Source organism: Sphaeramia orbicularis, chromosome 6, assembly GCF_902148855.1.
Source record: "Sphaeramia orbicularis chromosome 6, fSphaOr1.1, whole genome shotgun sequence".
Taxonomy (NCBI): domain Eukaryota; kingdom Metazoa; phylum Chordata; class Actinopteri; order Kurtiformes; family Apogonidae; genus Sphaeramia; species Sphaeramia orbicularis.
This window is the reverse complement of record NC_043962.1, coordinates 4,835,535-4,851,805: the sequence shown is the minus strand read 5'-3', so window position 1 is coordinate 4,851,805 and position 16,271 is coordinate 4,835,535. Positions and strand designations below refer to the sequence as shown.

General features: G+C 35.1%; 1 protein-coding gene across 1 annotated transcript in view; it reads right to left on the bottom strand.

Annotated features, from left to right (window-relative positions):
- Positions 1 to 16,271, bottom strand: part of fanca (FA complementation group A) — a 34,320-nt gene that overhangs the window by 12,301 nt on the left and 5,748 nt on the right. Inside the window, exons 6-22 of the mRNA XM_030137328.1 lie at positions 15,983 to 16,056; positions 15,451 to 15,560; positions 14,296 to 14,406; positions 14,039 to 14,102; positions 10,482 to 10,594; positions 9,587 to 9,663; positions 7,928 to 8,069; positions 6,870 to 7,003; positions 4,804 to 4,914; positions 4,617 to 4,712; positions 3,896 to 3,955; positions 2,479 to 2,567; positions 2,308 to 2,368; positions 1,955 to 2,004; positions 992 to 1,062; positions 814 to 912; positions 549 to 682 (exon numbers count right to left, since the gene is read on the bottom strand). Coding sequence (XP_029993188.1) covers positions 549 to 682; positions 814 to 912; positions 992 to 1,062; positions 1,955 to 2,004; positions 2,308 to 2,368; positions 2,479 to 2,567; positions 3,896 to 3,955; positions 4,617 to 4,712; positions 4,804 to 4,914; positions 6,870 to 7,003; positions 7,928 to 8,069; positions 9,587 to 9,663; positions 10,482 to 10,594; positions 14,039 to 14,102; positions 14,296 to 14,406; positions 15,451 to 15,560; positions 15,983 to 16,056 — 1,596 coding nt within the window. The remainder of the gene's footprint in view (positions 1 to 548; positions 683 to 813; positions 913 to 991; positions 1,063 to 1,954; positions 2,005 to 2,307; positions 2,369 to 2,478; positions 2,568 to 3,895; positions 3,956 to 4,616; positions 4,713 to 4,803; positions 4,915 to 6,869; positions 7,004 to 7,927; positions 8,070 to 9,586; positions 9,664 to 10,481; positions 10,595 to 14,038; positions 14,103 to 14,295; positions 14,407 to 15,450; positions 15,561 to 15,982; positions 16,057 to 16,271) is intronic.

The window sequence follows — 16,271 nt, the reverse complement described above, 5'->3', positions numbered from 1 at the left end:
CATTAAAATTAAATGACACAATACATCTGTTGTTTAAGGATATCCACATGGATATCCATGGATACCACATGGTCTTAACTAATCTAGAAATAAAATCCCTAGTCGTCTTTGTCCCAGACAAAGGAATAGGTTGTAAAAATACAACCTATTCCATGACAAGTCAGAGCACGAAAAACCTTTTAGAAAATTAGAGGTAGAACATTTAAAATATTAGTCATGGAAAAAAACAAAAACAAAATCAACACTGAGAGAAATGAAGTTAAAAGCCATCTCTGAGGCATTTTGGAAGCAAAGATAATTCAAACCAAACTAACCAATGCAATGATATTTAACCCAATATAAAACTATATTATAACATTTGTCATTATTGTTTTTTTTATCCCAGACCCCTGTTAGAAAAGAAACTCCTGAATTCAATGTGTCCACATACTTTTGTCCATATACTGTACATCACATCCCTTTCAACAAATTGCATGTAAACTTCTGACCATAACTGTACAGCAGGCTGAGTAAACACTGTTAAGAGGATCAAGTAGAACAGCTCATACTCTGACATGGAGTACAGGAGACAGCAGTTGGTCTGTGTGGAGTTTGACGACTGTCTGACCAATCAGCTCATCGGGATCACCAGGGAATACAACGGTCAGTGTGTGTGAGATCCTGGACAGTCGGGCTGACATCTCTGATGACACATGAACAACATTATGAAAAGCTCCACTTCACTAGACAGATCCATTAGTCTGACTGACTTCAGGTTTTGAGGCTTCTTCCTAAAAAAAAATCTATTTGTGTCTGCTTTCAATGTCTGCCTACCTCCCTCCTTTTCATCAACAACCAGCTCCCTGAACTCCTGCAGCTGGATTCTCAGGACCTCCTCAGGATCATCATGAGTCTCTACACACACTGGACTGTCTGTCAATGCAACAATTATTGGTTTATTAGAGACTATCATCTAAAATGAAGTTAATGATGGTAATAAAGTAAAACCCACCATCCTGCTGCCTCTGTCTCTGACAGGACTCAACATAAGACGAATACTGTGCAGCAGGGATTTTATCTGCTCTGAATACAGAAAAAACAGCACAGAATTAAATCACCACAGAAACAGTCCATAATTAAACCAAAAAACGTGTATAGTTTTCCATTACAGCATTAATGTTGTCAGGTTTATCTATATTTATATTCTTTTGATTTGGGACAAGAGGAGAGAGTTGAAAAAGCAAGGAGGCATTTTCCCCCTGATTTTGGCTCCTGCAGCTGTAAATGTCTAACGTAAGGGTCAAGCTCATATTCAGCCCAATTTGATCCCAGTGGGCCAGACCAATGACATACTATCTTAATAACCTATAAATAATGATAACTCAAATTTTTTTGTTTTAGTGCAAAAAATAATATTAAATTCCAAAAATACCTACGTTTACGAACTATCCAAACAAATATGATGTAAATAACCTGGAAAAAAATGAAATTTCTTAAGAAAAATAACTACAATTTTAACAAAATTCTGCCTTAGTTTATCATTTACACACATACATTACGCGTAGTGGATCTGCAAATATAATATAATATTTGTTCAGGTTATTTACATTTTATTCTTAAAGGATAGCTTGTGAATGTAAATATTTTCATGATTTACTGCTATTTTTTTGTACTAAAACAAAGAGAAAAATTTGGAGTTGACATAATTAATGGGTTATTATGTTTTTATTTTTCTCCTCTGAGCCACTTTAGATCATATCAGTCTATATGTGGAACCTGAACTAAATTGATTTTAACATCCTTGATTATTAGTATCTTCACTGTAATTTTTACATTTCACAAATTCATCCCGCGGACCAGATTGGACCCTTTGGCAGGCCGGTTTTGGCCCACGGGTCGTATGTTTGACACCTGTGGTCCAATATATGAAGAACAGATGAAAGACTAAATAAGCTTAATTTGTTTCTAAACTCACTTTTTCAGAGCTTCTATGAAACTCATCCTAGCATCTGGTTTCACAGGAAGCTGAAACAGAAAAACAGGTAAAAGCATGAAATATCCATGCAATGAAAGATTAAAACATCTAACAGAAAAAGCTCATCAAAACAAAAATCATAGATAGATAGATAGATAGGTAGGTAGGTAGGTAGGTAGGTAGGTAGGTAGGTCGGTCGGTCGGTCGGTCGGTCGGTAGGTAGATACTTTTATTAAACCGTTGTATGAGTACATAAACTGGAAGTGAATCAAATGTACTGCATGTACTGCACATTTTCAGTTCCTGCTGTTATGTGAGTATGAGAAGTAAAACAAAATAAGCAGAATACTGACCACTCTTGGTTTAAGCAGAGCAGGGAGGAAGCGAGTGAGGAAATAAGGCCTGCGGAATATACTGTAAGAAGAAAATTCAGAGTCACTTTTACACTGACATGAATCTCCTTAAAAATTGTATAGAAAGTAAAACGTTAGGAATCAGTTTCATGAAACTGATCTGTTAAGTACCTGGCCTCCATCACTGTGGCGGAGATCCTTCCTGTGTTCTCAAACAGAGACACTGCCTTCTCCACATCCTGGACACCCTGACACTGAGCCTACACACAAACACACACCTTATAGTGTAGTGGAAATCGACCCACAGTTCACTCACACGTTCATTTCCCTGCACAATAATTTCCCAGTTTGAGATCAATAAAGTATATCATGTATCTATAACAGGGGTGTCAAACTCGTTTCAGTTCAGGGGCCATATTCAGCCCAGTATGAGCTCAAGTGGGTCAGACCAGCAAAATAATAACAGTGGAAAAGTTAAATTACATTAGAGAAAAATTTACTTCTACAAATTATCCAATAAAAATTTTAAATAACATGAATAACCTGAATGTATTTTGCAAATGTATTATGCTTATTTTATGGAAGAGTGAGTAAAAAAGTAGACATCATGTGGAGTTGTAGCATATAGTCTGTGTGAATTTGACATAAAATTCATCTTTTGTGTCTCAACAAGGTGTAAAATCTTTGGTATAGAATAGATGATCATTTGGAGTTAAAACACCACTGTTATCAGATTAAACTAGGGGCCACAAACAATCCAATATGACCTGAAGCATAATAACCTAGAAATAAAACAAAATTTTCTGTTTTAGTGCAAAAAATTATAACGAAATTATGAAAATATGACCTGAACAACCATGTACAACCTGAAATTTGTAAATAAAAATATAAATAAATAAGTGCAATTTCAACAATATTATGTCTCAGTTTATTATTAACACAACTTACAGATCACAGTGGATCTACAAATACACAAAACATTTAGTAACAGGCAGAATATCGGTAAAATTACACTTATTTTTATCAAGACATTTCAGGTTATTCACAGAAGCTAGCTTGTAACTATGAACATTTTCATGTAATTTAACTTTTTACACTAAAACAAGGAGAAAAGTTTGTAGTTGTCATTATTTATAGGTTATTATGTTATTATTTTACTCGTCCACTTTAAATCATATTGGTCTGAATATAGAACTTGAACTAAAATGATATATGACATACATGATTGCATATATCTTCAGTGTAATCTTATCATTTCACAAATTCATCCTGTGGGCCAGAATGGACCCTTTGGTGGGCTGGTTTTGGCCCATGGGCTATATGTTTGACACCCCTGATCTATAACATCTGTACTACTACCTGTGAATTGGCAAAATGGGCTTAGGTATGATAACTCTAAACATAAGAAGGGTCCTGGCTTGCAAATAAACAGTGACAGAAGTAAAAGTTAAGATGTAGCTAAATGCAGTTTGTGAGTTCTGGTTTTCTTTGAGTACCTGAGATGTAGTGGCATAGAAGTTAGAAAAAAAAAAACTCCATCTCATCAGTAGTTAGTTGTACATAAAAAACCACTGGGTGTCACTGTTACCTGTGCTGACCCTCCTGAAACGGACACGTCTTCATACAGACCCATGTCCTCCACCGGCTCCTGCGTCCACACACAAAATAGATATTAGATTTAACTAAGTAAGACTAAAACTAAATAACCTGAGAAACGTAGTAAGCTTGCTAAATGAAATAAAGCACAGAACATTAAAATTTGATGATAAAATGTGATTAACTCTAGCAATTCAATCTCAACCTTTGGGTCATAAACAGCTTTGTAGGTTTTATCAATCATTGCTTTCCTCCAGACAACTTGAAAAACTGGAGTGGTCTGTGTATATGTTAATCCATATGCTACTGAATTTAAGTGTTCATTAGTTTATGGATTAACACCTACACAGACCACTCCCCCCACAGGTTTGTATGTCTAATTTCCTTCACCAGTTGTTAGAACTGAAGAAGTCTCTTGGATGAGAGACAAAACACTTTCAAAAGAGCAAAACCTGTCCAGTTAAACCTAGAAGAACTACCAAGAAGAACGATGACCTGGACAAATGAGAATCTACACAGACATTTGTCATTATTGTTTTGTATCCCAGACTTGTTAGAAAAGAAACGTCTGAATTCAATGTGTCCACATACTTTTGTCCATACAGTGCATATCAATAAGAGTGGTAGTTATATTACATTATATTATATTACAGTCATGGTGATTTGGGTTTTTTTAGAATGATCTCGAGGCCAACTTCCACTGGATCTTTTACCTTGAGGTCGTCCAGCCTGGTCTTGGCCAAGGAAACATAATTCATGAGGAGACTGCGGTGTTTCACAGGAACATATGGAGGATGGAGGATGTGAACCTACAAGGAGAAACCACAGTGATGTGTAAAAACAGCTGATCTGCTTTGACTCAGTTACTAGACTGGTCATACTATTCTACTGTCTGGTCACCTTGAGGTACTGTGAGGGTTCGAAGGGCACCAGGTCAGACAGGAACTTCAGCAGGAACACCAGAGACCTCTTACTGGCTGTGTGGTGGCCACTGGAACCTCCGAAAGACATCTGTAATGAGAGGACAACAGGACAAGAGCTGATGTAAAGACATGAGGATCATTACAGATAAGATAAGATAAGATAAGATAAGATAAGATAAGATAAGATAAGATAAGATAAGATAAGATAAGATAAGATAAGATAAGATAAGATAAGATAAGGTAAGGTAAGGTAAGGTAAGGTAAGGTAAGGTAAGGTAAGGTAAGGTAAGGTAAGGTAAGGTAAGGTAAGATAAGATAAGATAAGATAAGATAAGATAAGATAAGATAAGATAAGATAAGATAAGATAAGATAAGATAAGATGATCCCCAAAATATATCATATATTAGTACCATCACACATTGTAGTTCAAATACAAGCATAATCAAAACAATATTAAAGGAACAAGAAGGAAAAAAGGAGTGGAGGTTGATGTTTTTTTAAGAATGAAATCACTCATAAAGCACTAATGAGTAAGAGTAATGAGGCCTCTTACTAATCAACCTTTCTGTGTGAAATAATAGAGCTTTATACACCTGTGTGTCACAATTCATGTATACAAATATCTTTATTGATGAATCACCCTTTTGGATGACTCATAAATAATAGCCCAGTTTTTCATGTGATCCATGATGAATATATTACAAAAAAACTCAATTTTATGCCATATTTTCAGGTTCATAACTGTTCATGACTTTTAAAGTGGAACCTTGTTTTGCATCACAGACCTCCAGGGCTTTCTGGCTCATTTCCTATTTTTTTAAACCACTGACAATCATCTTGGGTGACCTAAGCTGAGGAGACAGTATCGGTACTTTTGTAAAGAGCGTTGGGGATACAGCAGAACCTGGCAGTATGAGTGAACTGTAAGAAGAGAAATTTATTATATTTCCATTCATTTCAAAGGGGAAAAGTGATTCATAAAACGAGTAAAGCGTAAAAAGAGCACAGTCATAGAATGAGTTAAACTCATACTGCGAGGTTCTACTGTACTTGTTTTGGTAGTCCACATGTGTTTGTTGGTGGACGAGACCAGGCAGTAAAATAGCTGAAGAAAACACAACAAAGAACCGAGCAAACCTGACGCACTGTATAATTCAAGTCCTGGACTCAGTTACCATTTTCTATGTGTAGCTGGAGGTTATAATTAAGGTGACGCCATATGGCCTCACCATTAGCGGTTGTAGTGGTGTTTTCAATGGCTAGGTATGTTGTGTGGAGAGGAGCAACGACAAAAACCAGGAAATGAAAACAGAGTACTGCATCACATCTGCTCTCCACATGGGAAGATGACAGAGAAATGACGGGAAAAGTTAGCCATCATGTAGAAGGCACCCTAATGCACTAATGCTATGATTTAGTCTCAAAATAAATACTCTTCCACACTTCATTATTCTCTACACTGAAACCTATTCTCAATATTTCAACTTTATTTTTAAAATCTACTGACATTTTCACTTTATTCTCAATAATCCTACTTCATATTGTTAGCCTCATAGCATATCTGCCTAAGTCATATTTTTTTCAGGTCATATCCAGTGATGCAAAATGGAGCAGCAGTGTTAGGAGAGTAAAGTTACACAGATATCACAGTTTGGCCAAAAATATGGCTGCTATGAGGCTAACATTATATTAATATTTAAACAATATTCTCAATATTCCATATTTAATCCCAACATTCTGAATTTGTCGTCTAAACATTATTTCAACCTTGCTCTTGACACGTTGACATTATTGTCTGTATTTTGAATTTATTGTCAAGATGAGATGGTCTTTCAGCATTATTCTTGCTTTGATTTTGTTTGTTCTCATTGTAGCTTTTTTCTTAAACCAGAAATCTTCTTAACTTTTCCCCATTTTATCACCCTAATACTCCTGCCAGAATGCACTCTGAGTCTGTTGTGAACCGGTGCATTTTGCAACAACACATTTACACAATAACCACAGCTTCATGCTTTGTCGACTTATTAAAATGAATACGAAACCTTGAACCAGTCACTGTAGGAGGGGAAGATGGCGGCTCCCTCCAGCGCCCCCTGGCGAGCCAACAGGAATGCAGTTATCACGGTTTCCAGGTCGAAGCTTTCAAATGCAGAACTCAGCATTTTTGACAGCAGCTCTGATGGAGAGGAAATAACCCAACGAACCAACATATTAGTAGATGTAGAACTTCAACAGCTGACATTCATATTAGTGCTGTTCTTGTCTCTACTGGTTTTAAATGAAACAACAGCAAAGTATACGATATGGACAAAAGTATTGGGACATGTTGAATTCAGGTGTTTCTTTTCTAAGGGGTCTGGGATATAAAACAAGAATGATAAATGTCATAATATAGTTCATATTGGGATAAATATCATTGCATTGGTTCGATTGGTTTAAACTGTTATCTTTGCTTCCAAAATGCATCAGAGATGTTTTTTACTTAATTTCTCTCAACATGATATTGTTTTTTTTTTTAATCTATGGCTATGATAATATGACTATGAATATCAATATGACTTTGAAATATTGATGTTTTATCTCAATTCAGTATGAACAGGACATCTTATAGCTGTAGACATGATGTGTCCCAATATTTTTGTCCATACAGTTTATAAACATCAATATTACCTTAAAGTTTATTGGTCTATTTTTCTTCCTCAGTGAGATGTGAATAATGTAGATGGTTAGTTATGGTAGAAAATTATTATTTACAGTCAGAGCAGGAAAATATTTCAGAAATTTAGAGGTAGAACATTTAAAATCATAGTCATGGATACAAAAAAAACAAAATCAATGTTGAGAGAAATGAAGTAAAAAAACATCTCAGAGGCATTTTGGAAACAAAGATAATTTCAACCACACTAACCAATGCATTGATATCTATCCCAATATAAAACTATATTATGACATTTGTCATTATTGTTTTGTATCCCAGACCTGTTAGAAAAGAAACACCTGAATTCAACGTGTCCACATACTTTTGTCCATATGGTGTATATGAGTCATACAGGGCTTCAGGGGTATTATGAATGTTCCCAGTGTTTGTTTTTTTGTTCACCTCTGAGGCTGGCCTGAGAGCAGGGATTGTAAATTAGCAGGGTGGACAGGAAGCAGAGGACATGTTTCCAGTTGACCTCATGGATTTCTAAAACCTGCTGCAGGTGACGCAGAAGCTGCTCCATGTCAAAGATCACAGCCAGCTTTTACCAAAACAATACGGACAAAAACAGAACATAACATTATATGCTGGGTTCTGCTCAAATGGACACCACATTTACTGACCGTCACAAGCTGCAGGAACATCTAAGTGAATAAATTAATGAACTCTCTATGCAGCACTCAAGGATGTACTTTTAACACCTTTTCACATCCACCGGTGGAAAACCTCAGATGGCTGTGAAACCCAACAGTGAGAACGGCACACAGAGCAACAGGGAGTGTTTTATATGCTCAGGGTTCAAATACATTTTTCAAGGTCAAATTCAAGAACTTTTAAGGGTCATTTTCAATTTTTTTCAGTACAGCACCTTATTGCTGGGGTAAAATACATATCTACAGTTCTGGTAAAACCTGGTGCATTTCTTTATTACACCTATGAAGAAAATAAGCAGTTAAACAGACAGCAGAAATGTTGGAGGGAATGTGGAGAATTTGATGTAGATCATACACATGCCTTTTGGAAATGTAATAAAATAACTGTGTTTTGGGAGTTGGAGTGTGGAGTGCTACAACAAATATTAGGGTATGAGATACCAGTGTGCTGTGATGTACTGTATTTGTGTAACTTGCCTGATGGAAATGTAGTGGGAAAGGACATATACTTGGTTAAGGTACTTTTAGTGGCAGCAAAAAAAGCTATTACAAGGAACTGGGGAAAGACAGAACCACCAACAAAGGACCAATGGATCACAATTCTTGAAGAAATATGTACAATAGAAAAAGTAACTCACAAACTGCGACTACAAGAAGCACAAATGGACAAAAAATGGAATAAATGAATGGATTACAGAACCCAGAATGGTGGAAGGACTGAATAATGTGAATGTAGTGTCGTGTAGTGTACCCAAGCAAGATTTGTTCATTTTTTGTTGTTTTGGGTGACTATGTGTTTATAAAATTTCAATAAAAACTTAAGTGAAAAAATAAATAAATAAATACATATCTACAGGAATACACATACTCATGATTATATATTTCACTTTTTATCACAATGATGTACACTGTATTATAATATAAACATCTAGAATTATGTTTCATAAAATCTAAAAGTTTAGAAATTAAAAGAGAACACAGTTTTATCCAAAAAAGGGAAGTCACTTGGTGTTCTTCAGACACACACTCGTACCAAGACAAAGTTTAAGATATAAATGTACCTGGAGTCGACCTGGAAGCACCCACTAATTTTCTTTTTTGACATAAAGTTTTATATTTCAAAATGTTTGGCTTGACATCTAACCTGGCAGAGTTAATATTAAAAATAGAAAAAAATCACATCATAGAGTTATAACTGCAAGCACTTTCAAGCACTTATACTAAAATTTAAGCATTTTTCAGACCTTGAAAACAACATTAAAATGCAAGCATTTTCAAGGATTTCAAGCACCAGTACAAACCCTGTGTGTTTAACCTGTTACATGTATGTTGGTACATTTACACTAGTGTCCATCTCTCTGAAGACTAGTAAAGACATAAATAATAAATAATAATAAACATTTACCTGACGGAAAAGACAGGTCAGCAACTGGCTGGATTTAGCAAACGTCCATTCGTTCTGCAGAGTGATGGCATCTGACGCTGAGGAAATGAGACATACTTGTTTAAAAGGTCTTTTTACACTGAATATAGTGAAAGCAACATGTATTCCATCACCCCTTCTGGTCATGCACACACACCTTTGTCTCCGTATATACTGGACATACATACATACATACATTCATTCATTCATTACACATACAATCCATACGTCTGTCATCCACCTGTATAATGTCGTCGCTGTCAGATGGAAACCTCATAAGTTCGAAAACAATTCTGCTGGTCAGTCTTTACGTTGACCTGACGGTTTTAGAAATATTTAACCAATAAAAAGTGCTTGTGACTACATCTCTTAACTCCACTCATTTATAAAGAATAAACATAGTTTTTCCAGTTTCCTGAAAAATAACTGTTTTGGACATAAGAGGTTTCCAACCAACAGCATAGAATTTAAATTGTACAGTATGTTAATATCACCTCAATATGTATATTATGCCATTATCCACCTGTATAGTATGTCCACAACCTGTATATATTATGTCTGTACCACTCAAATATATCCATTTATTAGGTCTATTAACACATTCATTGTACTTTAATACTGTATATTATAATCTGCTTATCAGTATGTAATAATCCATATAGTATATTTATAGCAGCCCAACAAATCCATACTGTATATTTATGTACAGTCTGTATATCTACTGATTGTACTTCTGGTTAGATGCCGAACTGCATTTCGTTACCTTGTACTTTTAAATGTGTAATGACCATAAAGTCTAAACTAAACTAATCTAATCTATTATACATCAGCTTTTAAAGTCTTATTTCTATTGGAATGTTCTTTGACTGGTCTTTACCTGTGAGTCGAGGCTTGTAGGTAAGAGTCTGTGTGAGGGAGTGTGTGAAGAATCGCTGAAGGCCTTCTGCAGACACTGAAACTCCACACAATGAAGCATCAAACAGCCCAATCCTATTCAAAACAACACAGATACATCTTCATTTCACAGTAATAATCTCATGTGTTCAAAGTGTTTATGTGATTCATACGAGGGCTTCATTGACATTTTCTACAGTTGCACTATTGAGCGATTGTGTCTCACCGATGACCATGACAAACATTTCTAGAATATGCTAAATTTGACGAGTTTTTCCCCTCCAAACTACAAGTTTTTTTTGAAAAACAAGAAAACGAAGTACAATCCTGCCATTGGCCAGTTATTGCACTTCATTCTCCTTCCTTATGTGCTCTGTGTGTTACAGTTTTCAAAGTCTCCATTTCTTGGTGAAAGATCATCATTTGCAGTTTCATGTTCCCTCAAAAACCACTTCTTCCCTGTCTCTGTCGCTGCATCTGACATTCAAGATCGCTGTCATTCATTTACATTTTGCAACCCCATGCCAGAATGACAGCGGATGATGCAGAAATATCTCCAGCACTGATAAGGTCTGGCGACAGGACGGGCTAAAAAATAATTTAGATAACATTTCACTTTGAATAATACCCACATACTGTACATCAACAAATAACATACAAATACATTAAAAAGGTAAAAGGTGATGATATGAAGCAAATAAACAAAAAAAGACCAGACTTTTAAATTGAAATAAATGCTAAAAACATTAAAGATCTTAAGTGGACGATAAGGTATTATTTTGTGTTTGTGAGCAGACATACAGTGATCTACCTTCCCTAATAATCTTCTTTTCTGCAATAACAACGCAATATTTATTCAAAATTTATTAAAATATAAATTCACTATTTTTATATAGACTTGAGCTCATAGATATATATAATGTTTTCATAGGTAATAAATACTGTTAATATTGTTCATGGATATACATACTGTTACTATTGTAAATGTTGAGTCTATTCATATTGTATGTCTATTTTATATTCTACTTAGCTCTATTCTTATTTTACTTGTGTAAAATTTCATATTCTATTTTCTTATCTTTTTTTTCGTTTTTGTAATTTTACATTCTGTTATCTTTTTTATTAATATAGTTGCACTGACTGCAGTAGCACTCCTAATTTAATTGTAGAGCTGCACAATATATCGTTTGAGCATCGCCATCGTGATGTACGTGTGCACAAAAGTCACATGGCATTTGCCTCCTGCGATGTAGGAGGCAAATGAACACGTGTTCTCATCTGATTTCAAACTGGGTACCTGACACACACTGCACACAGCCATCCACCAATCACAATCGTTCTTAATCAGTTTGCCGAAGCAGGCCATGCCCCTGCACATGGAGTGAGTCCCTGGTAACAACATTGAAATATGAGCAATGAACAAGAGAAAATCACCGAAAATGAAGACTTGGTGCCAAAAAGAAAAGCAAGGAAAGTTATCTGGAATTATTTCAGTTACAAGAAGGATGATACTGAAACACATGTTCTGTGGTAACAGTGCCTTGCACCTGTCACCACAAAAAGAGGAAACACAACTAATTTGTTTAACCATTTACATCAGCACCACACAGCTATTATATACTCCAGAGTATTTTTTCATATCACAATATATAATGCAAAGTTATAAAAAAATCTCAATGTCAGTTTGTTCCAATATCGTGCAGCCATATTTCAATAAACACATGACAATAAAAGCTATTCTATTCTATTCTATTCTATTCTATTCTATTCTATCTTAAGAGCCTGCTTCAACCAGCTCTAAATGTAAAATGTGATGAGAAAACTTTTGTTATGATGAGTCGCCATGCAAGTAAGAATTTGATTCAGATTCAGATTTAGATCCAGATTCTGTTCTATTCTATTCATATTCTATTCTTTTTCAGTGTCTGGGACTCAGTCTGGGAGTTTGAGGAATACAGGCTGAGCTAAGCCAGTTACTGTAACAGCCTGATCACCGCTGTAGTTTTTCAGAATCCGACCACCTCCTGGTATTTTCACACCCCTCTGTTGGAGTTTACCAAGAACAGCAGAGCAAAGGGAATGTATCCAACCAGCTGTAGTCCTGCAGGATCACAGTGTTCTCAGAAAAGGTGGCCAACCTACCAGACGGTAGCAAAACTACGCCAAGATTTTTCTGTCTGCTTTCGTTTAGTGCATGCAGAAGCAGATGAAGCTGGAGAGGATTCATGTGTGAGTACAAAAACCTCAGGTATGACAGAAAATCTTGATTTGTGTCAATTCCAAAACTATATATGTATGAGGCCCACTGGCACTGGAATTTAGTGTTTTATTTAGAGGTCTCTTCTGGAATGTATCGTTGATGTAAAAATACATATATATTGTGACCCTATCACCAGTTTTTACCAATCAATGATACATGTTCTCAATTACAGATCCAAACACAACTTAACAAATCAATAAACTGACAGGCTAACATGAATTATTAATCCCTTTAGCATTTTTTTTCAGTGCCAGCTTCTCAATTGCAAGGATTTCCATGACATATGACACCTGGTTGGTTAAAAACAAAATACTCTAAAACATCACCATCTTGGATCATAGTGACCACAGTGAACAATTCCGCTAGGTTGTGAATACACTAATAGAAACATATAACGTATATGTTATATAGTGATTCCTTCGCTTGTAAAACATCCTCCCACAATTCCCTGTTTCTATCAACAGTTGCCTTGAAGTTATTTGGTGTGGACTGGATGTGAGTTCAGTGTCAGTGCTGTCAGTGTCAGTATAAGACTAAGGATGAACAGGTCTAATAAGACAAAGGAATCAGCAGTAAATGTAAAATCCAGATCTGAAGTAAATATGTTCAAAACTGATGTCACCATCACACATATAACAATGTCACCATCACACATATAACATATAAGATTTAGAATATGCTCTCAGTTTTGGGTCATCTTTTGGATCAGCAACAAATGGATCAAATAGTCATGTAGAGTGTACTTTAGGGATATCCATGCAATCACTTCCAATAATGTGCCATAACCCTGTATAATGTGAATCATGTGCAAAAAGTTGCACAATAATCTTCTGTTCTTGCAATAACAGTGCAATAGTTATCAAAACATAAATGCACTTTTTATATAGTTTTGAGTTCATAGATATACAAACTGTCAATATTGTTAATATTGTGTCTATTCATTCTTTATGTCCACGTTACATTTTTTTAGCTCTATACTTATTTTACTTTTGTACAATTTCATATTCTATTTTCTTACCTTATTTTTAGTTTTTGTAATTTAATATTTGCTCTATTCTTATTTTCTTAAGTATTGATGTTTTATTAATATTGTTGCACTGACTGGAGTAGCACTCTTAATTTCATTGTACATACAATGACAATAAAGGCAATTCTATTCTATTCCATGATATGATTTATAATCCTATATTTTATATATATATATATATATATATATATATATATATATATATATATATATATATATATATATATATGACAGTAAGACAAAAATTAAGAACCATAGCTGCGCTCCTGCTCCAGTAGACGTTGGTGTTGCATCTTTTTCCACGATATCCAGAAGCCCTGTTGAAAAAGGACAAATAATTTAGAATAGAAAAGATAAAGTGTATGAAGGTAAGACAAAAAAAGCACTGAAAAGACACTGGGATGTTTCAAGAATGCAAAAATGTCCCCAAAGGTTCCAAGGTGTGAATCTAAGTGCCTGGATGAATATTTGATCAATAGAGGACGGGGTAAGCGGGACATGTGGACTCACATAAAAGCATGTCGTCCAGCACTGAGGAGCAGAGCAGGGACATCCTCCGCTCTGGGGCTGGTGGATCGTGGTTCTGCTCAAAGCCGATTCCCACCAACACTCCAACTACAGCTGAACCACAGGAGACCCAATAAAACAACAATAACAACAGCAGCAGATAACCAGGTCTGTACTCTTTAATATCGCTGCATCTGTTCCCCTTGAGTTTAAATAAAATATCAGAATATGGCTTAAAATGCTGATTAGTTGGGTTGTGTATTGACACGAATCTGGCAAAAATAATACACATCATAAAACTAGGATAGTGATTCACTCTACTGCAATATACACTATATGGACAAAAGTATGTGGACACATTGAATTCAGGTGTTTCTTTTCTAACAGGGGTCTGGGATACAAAACAATAATGACAAATATCATAATATAGTTTTAAATTGGGATAAATATCATTGTATTGGTTAGTTTGGTTTAAATTGTTATCTTTCCTTCCAAAATGCCTCAGAGATGGTTTTGACTTAATTTCTCTCAACATTGATTTTCATTTTTTATCCATGACTATGATTTTAAATGTGCTACCTGTAAATTTCTAAAATATTTTTCGTGCTCCAACTCTAAATAATAATTTTCTTCAACAACTAACCATCTACTTTCTTCACATCTCACTGAGGAAGAAAAATCTCCCAATAAATTTTAAGGAAATATTGATGTTCATAAACGATATGGACAAAAATTGGGACACATCATGTCTACAGCTGTAAGATGTCCTGTTCATGATGATTTGAGATAAAAACATCAATATTCACATATCTACACAACTAAACAATGCAATGCAATGATGTTTATCTCATTATAAAACTATATTATGACATTTGTCATTATTGTTTTGTATCCCAGACCTCTGTTAGAAAAGAAACATCTGAATTCAACGTGTCCACATACTTTTGTCCATATAGTGTATTCCTTTACCATAAGCAAAGAGACGTGTTCCAGTCCTGTCCAGACAAAGTGTGACAAGCATCGATGTACTGATGATCTACTCTCTATCTAATGTATTATCTATTTTTCAAAATCTTAATAAAAAAGACCTTGATCAAAAAAAAGCTATTATCTGAACAGAAGAAGCCAATGATTTGATGATTAATAGCATGCTCTTACTTGACAGCACCCTGTGTTGAACTTGTCTGGCCTCTTCTCCATCATGTGCAGGAGTCCAGCAGCACAACGCCTTCAGCTGAGGCACCAACCATGACCTCACCCCTTCATCACTTAATAGACAGAAACAAACAAAAAAAAACACATTTCACTTTGTATTTAAAAGTAAAAACGGCCTTTTACTGCATCCACACAGGCACAAGTGTGTTTATTGAAAAGTAAAGATAAATAGACTAATGAAATAAAATAACCATATATGCCAGGGAGAAAACAAGAACCAGCACTTAAAATTCATGCTTTTAAGACAGTATCGAACCAAATTTAAGATGAAATCATCTTTTTCTCATTCAAGCAATGCAGGTGGACATATGTGGTGTTATATACTTTAATATGGTTATTGGGGAGAGGTAGGGTTGTCTAACATGTCAGTGTAAATGTAGGTTTAACATTATATTTGAGTTTACCTGTAGACACAGTCTGAGGCTAATAAGGTTTTTAAGAGCTGCACACATGCTGAACATTCAGTACGCCTCACCTTTCCAAGATGTACTTGAGGGCGAGTATGTTGTAGGAATGAAGATGGAACACCACCTCCAGCTTTGGGAGTCTCTGTAAATACATCACACTATTTCATGTATTCTGTAAAATAATGCCACAAGGTAAACAAGATAGTTATACTGAACAAAGAATTAACAATTGATAAAACTACATCATTAGCAGAGGAAACTTTTTCCTCTTCTTTTTATATGTCTTACCTCTCCTTAGTTTCACACAAATAAAAATTTTAAAAGAAATATTACATCATAAAAAATGCAAAATACATT